The sequence below is a fragment of the Montipora foliosa genome, chromosome 3 (genome assembly GCF_036669935.1).
Source record: "Montipora foliosa isolate CH-2021 chromosome 3, ASM3666993v2, whole genome shotgun sequence".
NCBI classification, from domain to species: domain Eukaryota; kingdom Metazoa; phylum Cnidaria; class Anthozoa; order Scleractinia; family Acroporidae; genus Montipora; species Montipora foliosa.
Window position 1 is genome coordinate 25,107,307 of NC_090871.1, and position 7,500 is coordinate 25,114,806.

Sequence of the window (7,500 nt, forward strand, 5' to 3'; positions counted from 1 at the left end):
ACTTAATATTTTAAAGAAAGAAATAAACTTGAAACTTCTCGTTTAAGATACTTCAGATAATTCTGAGAGTCAGCGTATTCCATCGATCGATCAATCAGTGGCAAATATAAAAGAAGATAATTCACGAATTTGTAGGTTACGCGCGTTGTTGGGTATCAGTGCCTGTCAGTGAGGTCAGTCATTTGAAGTCACATTTTGCATATTTTCGTCCTTTAAAAAGCAGTTACATTATTCTTGTAGCTTTAAATCGTTCGTTAAATCGTCGTTCGTTAAATCGTCGTATAGCGGAGTCAGTGTTCTGTCCCTGATATAACAAAAACCTCATCAATATTTGGTTATAAGGTTGCAGAAGACAAACCAATTAGGCTTTTCCCTATTTGAGGTGAGCAAAAAGGCTGAAAAGCCAGAGATTAAAACTATAAGCTAATATTTAACAATTATCCTGCGAAATCGCGCGGAATATCGCCTGATACGTAGCCGACGAGGCTGTAGGCCGACTAGTTGGCTAAAATCAGGCGATATTCCGCAAGATTGATGATTGATGACAAAGTACAATTTTCTACGTTTATTGGCAAAAAAGCTGAAAGGCCTACCATTTTTCTCCGCGACACACAAAATTATGTATATCGCAGGATATCTGTTGAGTACGCGCGACGAATATTGAGCGCGCTATGACCATATTTGGACATTATCACTATATATTATTTTTTTCTGAAGCATCTTAGTGGGCCGGAATCCTAAATCCTTGAATCTGATTGGCTAATCGCGCGCTCGTAGCCGGTCCAGCTTTTTACGATACGGACCACGGTCCGAAATCTGTTCCGTGCTGAAACTGTCGTGGCTAATTGAGAATGTTTTTACTACGGCGCGACGAAACGGTAGATTTCACCTCTTAAAATGCACGTTTTCGCTTGCTGACCGTTGCAAAGAGAAGAAAAAGGCCTGGTTATTCTTCAAAAAGACCGTCAAGTATTCACATGATTTTGATGACAGCACTTTGCTGGTTTCCTGTTTTCAAGTTGGTGGTTTTCTTGCACTGTTGAAACGCCGTTGAAATTAAAACAACTTTTTGAACTCGCTTTTTCGGTTGACATCCGCTATTTTCTTTGGAGGTCTATTTTATACTTTCGTTTTATATTGACTTGTTTAAGATATATACGGATTCCTAGCTAAAATAGGCAAACAAACACATCGCGACGCTGTGGTTTTTCGCGTTGTTTTTCGTGAACTGTTGACATGCCATTTAACTAAAACAACTAACTGTAGAGAAGTCCTTTGAGCTCAGTTTTTCGGTTGATATCCGTTATTTAAATTTCTTTGGAGTTCTATTTTATACTCTCGTTCTATTTTGCTTCATTAAAGAAAGTACGGATTCGTCGCTAAAATAGTCAAACAAAGCGCAACGCAGTGAACTAATTTTAACAAGTTATAACTCTTTTTCCACAGGGGGGCCTCAATCGGATACTTAGAAATTTACGTAGAAAATTATTGGCCTGTTTGTACGATTTTTTCAAACATCATTGTTTAGTTTGTTTAGCTCGATTCTCTGTGCATGCCATGAAATATAACTGTTTGTTTCTTTTTATATATTTATTGCACCAAGATATATTTGAAGTTCTGTTTTACCGTTAATCTATCATTTTTCTTTGAGCTTTGCGATCGGAGCGCTTTTTTAAGTTGTAAGTTAATTTCAACTGTGACAGTGCGACGTAGAGCGCGGAGAAAGACTTTTTGCAAACCAGTTTGCCCTGTTCATTTTCAGACAAAAAAAAGCAGAAGAAATAAATGCGTTATTCACCGGCTTAGGTCGGTCCGTATAGAGAAAAACTGTGCCCTCGGCCTTGAGTACGTCCCTCGGCCTGCGGCCTCGGGCCGTACTCAAGACCTCGAGCACAGTTTTTCCCTAAAGGGACCTCCCAGCCGGATAGCATATATGTATATACCAAAACAGTGGATAGCGTTGAACACGCGCGCTGATTGGCTACTCAAACTCCGGATATCCATTGTTAGTATATACTAAAACAGTGGATAGCGTTGAACTTGCACGCTGATTGGCTACTCAAACTCTGGATATCCTTCGCTATTCACCTCCGAGCAATTCGCACTGAATTCGCGCCCGAAAATGTTGTAATCTGTGCAGGAATAAATGAGTTAAAATCATCTTTTTGTGCTATCTTATCTCACCGTTTTAGTATATACTAAATCAACTATTCACCTCAGTGTCGGTGGCTAGTGGTGGATATTTACCGAGCCGCGAAGCCGGATATCCCTTGCCATTCACCTCCGAGCAATTCGCCCGAAAATGTTGTAATCTCAGCAGCAATAAATCAAACACCTTTTTGTGCTATATTCCTTCACTCTTCAGTATATACTAAAACAACTATTCACCCCAGTGTCGGTGGCCCGAGCTGCGAAGCGGCGAGGTAAATAACCGCCACTAGCCACCTCCACTTCGATGAATCGTTGCTAACTATACATCGCGTGTAAATATTGGTTAAATACCATGGATATTTCGATTTTTGTATCTGTTGTAACCAAATTTGGGGATCGGGTTAACTTTTTTACACCACGAATTCTCACCGCCCTTTCTTACTTTATTCTTTTCTATGTAAACATATATTTGCCGGTGAAATCTTGGAAGAACGTGTTTAAACTTAGCACCACTTCTACCAAAAAAACATATTTACTTACTAGGAGTTGTCACCGACGATCTTTTTGTAGGATCTTCTGGACACCCATCTGGACACGCGCAGTTGTGCTTTAGACAAAATTTCTGATGAGAAGGTGCAAACAAACCATTTGAATTTGAAAGATTTCAAGTCATGTTTGAGAAGCTCACGACTGTGTATAATTTACCTCACCAGCACAAGAATTAGAGTATGGTTCGAAAGGTACACATCATAAACAATTGAGGTTCCAGCCAAAGAGCTGAATTAAATTATTGATGACAATTCATTTTCAAGAAAACGACTGTTATGTGGATCTATACGATCAAATGACAACGTTCCATGAATTTTTAGCTCACATTTCTTTACCAACTCCGAGGAAATCCGCTTCCTCGGGTTAATAATGCAAAGGCGAAACTTTCTCCGAAATGCTATTCCTTCGTACTTAAATGCCTCACATACGTTTTTTCATCTCGCGGCGAATAAGCGTTTTTTTTTTTCCATTTACACGAAATAAGATGACCAGAGCACAGATTCAAGTATTGAGTGATTTATTATAACAGCATTATTAAGCTTGTATTTGATTATATAAATCTTACAAGAACCATAAGTGTCACAAAGAGAGTCTTTAGAAGGTTTTAAAAGGGGGCTGCAAGAATGATTTTGAACGTTGACTTAATGATACTCTTTGCTTGAAGTTGAAGCTTTAAGTTAAAAGGTATCTAATTTCTCGTAAAAGGGTTCCATGGAACCTTCCATCGTATTTGGATGGCTAACAGCTATTTTGCCGTCAAGGCCATTGGTGATTGGTTTCAAAATTATTTTATGTTGTCATTGCATTGACAATGCAAGTAGATTGAAAAATTAGGCAGCAAAAAGCAACGGACAAAAAAAGAGAGTAATGTTGTCACCCTCCTCATTTTGTTGTATTAGACTCGGGAAGTTCTTCTGGTTCTGACTAGAAATAAGCATCAATGAAAAATATTTTTGCTAGTTTAAAACTAACTTTTGCAAGTATGGCTGCAAAAAACATCATTTGGAATGGCTGGATTGGAGTTCTGATAAGAACTGTTTCAGGATAAACAGCAAGACCGGTTTCGGAAATCTGAGCAGTTTCATTTGTCAGGTGCTCTATGGTGCGCGGAAAATAAGCGGTGTGTAAGCCGACTTGGCCTGCTCATAGCAGACTAGCCGTCTTTCTAAGGTTAAACAGTGATTTATATAACAAGAAACACAAAAAGGTAATCGCACTTCAATTTAATTTCATGTGCCCTCTGAACATTGAGGAGACAAGCTGTAGTCGGAAGAAGTTTTGCTGCATCAACACAAGATAAAACATTCTCCTACTTGCCTTACGACTGACGGATTCCCTTACTGGTTTTGAAACGCTTCATGTGGAACTGTATTCTTAGCCAAAAACAATGCATTAATTATTTTTAGGCTTAAGCGTCAGTGCTTACAGTTCCTTTCTGTAGATAGTTGGACTTCTTACGTTAGCACAATATCGTCCTTGTTGTATGCTCTCTATTGTTTTATTGTAATTGGTCGATAGATAACTCTCGTCATACATTTATGGTCCTATACTTAAAGACATCAAAATTAATTAAATACTCTTCGTCTTGATCAATGCAAAATCCCGAAAAAGAATTTTGCCAAATGACGATAATTAAATGTAATGTTCTTTTAGTTTAAGACTTACCATAGCACCAGCTTTAACATCTGTAATAACTGTAAACTCCGCATCTTGAATGCCTTTCCTTTCGGGATCGCATTTTAGATGGACCTCAGAATGCCACTGGCTTCCTTTGCTACAATGGCCACAGATTGCAAAACGTTGTCACCTTAATAGCGGAGTTCGTCCATTGTTAAATATTTTAGTTCATTTTCGTCCATTCTTAAATGTTTTAGTCCTGCATTACTATCTCCTATCTTCAGAACAGGGTCTTTGCGGCCACATATGGTAGACAACGGCTGTCCTCAAAAAAGAACTTCATACAAGAAACGTAACAAACAATAAAAAATGAGATAAATAAAGAAATACTTACGTATACACCAATTTCATTGTACCTTGAGAGGTATGGCCACACCTTACACTTTTCTGAGATCCTATATCCGTATAACTTGTGTCATTAGTCCACCTGCAAATCTAAAACACCAGACAACTTTAGGATATAGGAGCCTTTTGCACAAAATATGGTTAAGTTGACTGCGGTTTATCATGGCCAGTTGAGATGAAATATTATTATTCACAATGTTTTCTTCGTAATAGGTAGTACATACATAAAAAAATTATCCATTCGACAAGTGGCTGATCACAGAAAGGTAGTGCTAAAAATCCTATATCATGAAATATAAATTATTTAAGTACAAATACTTCAAAGTCTTAGAATCGTCTTTAAGTCATGTATTGCTGCCGTGGATGATTTTCTAACGGCATCTGTTGAGGATGACTGTCAAGAACGTCAAGACACCAAAACCTAGAAAACATTAAGGATCTCTCAGATCGACGCCACCTTCATACGTTCCCCAACAAAGCAAGGTTGCTGGGGTAAAGAAAGAGTTAAAATAAAAACCAAAAGGATCGTATTTGTCCATCAATGTGGTTACGAAATTCTCAACTAATTTCAGCTCTACACTCTCGTCAAATATCGCAGTCAGGGTACACACGATGTATGATCAAAATATTGTAGTTCTTAGGTTAATCAGCATCAGCTAATTCAGTAAAGAATTTACTTTTAGACATTAATTTTAAACAGTAGGTGGTATTCGGCAATAAAACATTTCAGACAAAGCAATTCTCGATGCCTACAATAGTGTTAATTGATAATCACAACTTACAGCAACATCACCTCCGAAGCAGTCTCCAAACGTCCCCAATGCAAATGATAGGCATGGATTGTAGCTGTACCAATATGCATCCTTTGCTTTTACAGTAAACCTGTTGAGCACATATCAATTAACTGTTCATGGATAATATACTTTCTATTTTCTTAAAGTTGACTAAAATGTCAGTTGCTTTAATCAGTGGAATATATTTAAACTGAGAATGACGTAACTAAAGAGGATTCATTTAGAAGAGCCGTAGACCACAGAAGAACATGAAAGGAGTAGGAATTACGACAAACGCCACGCAGGCGATGAAATTTCACAACACTGGTGAGGACAACAATTTCTTTGAAACGTGTCGACAAACTTATGATGTGCTTTACAAACCTTGGACTTCCCCCTGATTTCGCTAGGCTCGCTAAATTATAAATTCTGTGCTGGCTATCAAGGCAAGCGCACAGAGAAACTTCTGACATGTTGGAAAAAGGAAAAGGCTGGTCTGTTGTATGGTTGCCATTCGCTGGTTCAAACTCAAGGAAACTAAATAGCAAGGTCGAGCACAAAAGCCACCTGATGACGCTTAGTGAAGCCATAGTGCAGCAAACGCTGGAGGAAGAGAATAATGTTAAATATTAAATATCAGTATTTACTTGCAATGCTTTTCGAGGTAGTGAAATTAAAGCAGTGCAACTTCTTTTGTTTCTGAAATCTGAATTATGTCGTCAGTGCGGGGATAAGGTCAGCTAAAATTCGTGGAAAACCAACAGGATATAGACTGAGATGATCAAAGCTGCATCAAGAACACTCATGTATTAGTAATCGCTTTGCTTCTCCAATTACCTAACTATATTAAAATGTCCACTTAAAATTAGGCACAATAAAAACTGAAGAGACCACATATGAAAATTCACGTGAGGGTTTAACTGGATGTTCTATTAACTCTGGAACAAAGCATATTCTTCTTAAAAACCAAGCAACAATTTGTACACTAAAGAGACTATGGGCAATGTAGCCAATAAATCATGAGAGATGCAGCCCAAGACACATCTCTGACATCATCACCCCGGCAGACCGATAGGTTAACGCCTCACTGACGCTTGCTGTTTTCGCTGTGTTAGGGAAGTCGCTCAAATCGGGAGCAAAACAACATGAACTTCTAACATGTCTTCAACTGGGCAATTGTTAATTAACATGGCCAAAAAAACATGGCCCTGTGTTTCGAAGTACACTCCTCGCGAAAAACAAAGGAAGTCGTGTATGCTACTGAGGAATTGTATTCGAGTGCGACTATAAACACGCTGAACTTGACTGGTATAGATTTCGCGGAAATTGCTAACGTCACCGAAGCACGGTTATCTCCTTTATACGCAACTGAAGTTTTTAACCCTAACTAACCCTAACCCTAACCAATTAAAAAGTTGTTCCTGGCTGAAACGTTACTGAGAATTATGGAAAACAGTTGGCTGTAGTGATCGCAGAAACCAGAAATCAGCTTCTTGTCGTATTCACTTCCGGTATCGCTTACACTGCAACATTTTTAGCCTTGACAGACCATGCGTAGTGCAACTGGTATTCTTCTTGTTACCTTGACTTGTAACTTTCTTCAAATCGTTGGATTAATGATGCACTACCAAACAGAGGTAGCAACGGTGTCCAACTTTGTTGCCACTAAAACTAAAAGTAGATTTTTGAGTTAATAATGTTGACTGAAGACATGATTGTAATTTCAAGTAAATTAAACTCGGAACTTACGCTGAAACGTTGTAATAATTGAGACTCTAGCGAAAGTTATCATCTATAGGTGCCAAAGAAACCAGCTGCAAAATATAGCATACATTGTGCTATCGAAAACTCACCCCTCAAAAGCTTCGTCCGTCATCTCTAGAATTTTCTACCTGTGTCACGCAATCTCTTCTAGAGAGTTATCACGTGTCTTTCACAGGACACCCATGCCACAAGATCACTGGGCATCATAACTTTCTTGTGTTTCCACGAGTTACATGGTCGA

The 7,500-nt window shown here is 38.5% G+C and overlaps 1 protein-coding gene across 10 annotated transcripts in view; it reads right to left on the reverse strand.

Annotated features, from left to right (window-relative positions):
- The window catches only part of LOC137997166 (uncharacterized), a 25,601-nt gene that overhangs the window by 17,715 nt on the left and 386 nt on the right, over positions 1 to 7,500 (reverse strand). For 4 of the 10 annotated variants that reach the window (XM_068843000.1, XM_068843001.1, XM_068842998.1 and 1 more), the window contains exons 1-7: positions 7,349 to 7,500; positions 7,078 to 7,166; positions 5,880 to 6,098; positions 5,505 to 5,604; positions 4,712 to 4,812; positions 4,366 to 4,474; positions 2,692 to 2,773 (exon numbers count right to left, since the gene is read on the reverse strand). The exon at positions 7,349 to 7,500 is cut by the window's right edge and continues 386 nt beyond it. In XM_068843000.1, the coding sequence (XP_068699101.1) occupies positions 2,692 to 2,773; positions 4,366 to 4,474; positions 4,712 to 4,812; positions 5,505 to 5,604; positions 5,880 to 6,085 (598 nt within the window). In that variant the 5' untranslated portion in view covers positions 6,086 to 6,098; positions 7,078 to 7,166; positions 7,349 to 7,500. Of the gene's footprint in view, positions 1 to 2,691; positions 2,774 to 4,365; positions 4,475 to 4,711; positions 4,813 to 5,504; positions 5,605 to 5,879; positions 6,099 to 7,017; positions 7,167 to 7,244 lie in introns of all 10 variants that reach the window. The other 6 variants (XM_068842993.1, XM_068843002.1, XM_068843003.1 and 3 more) reach the window with 4 other exon arrangements.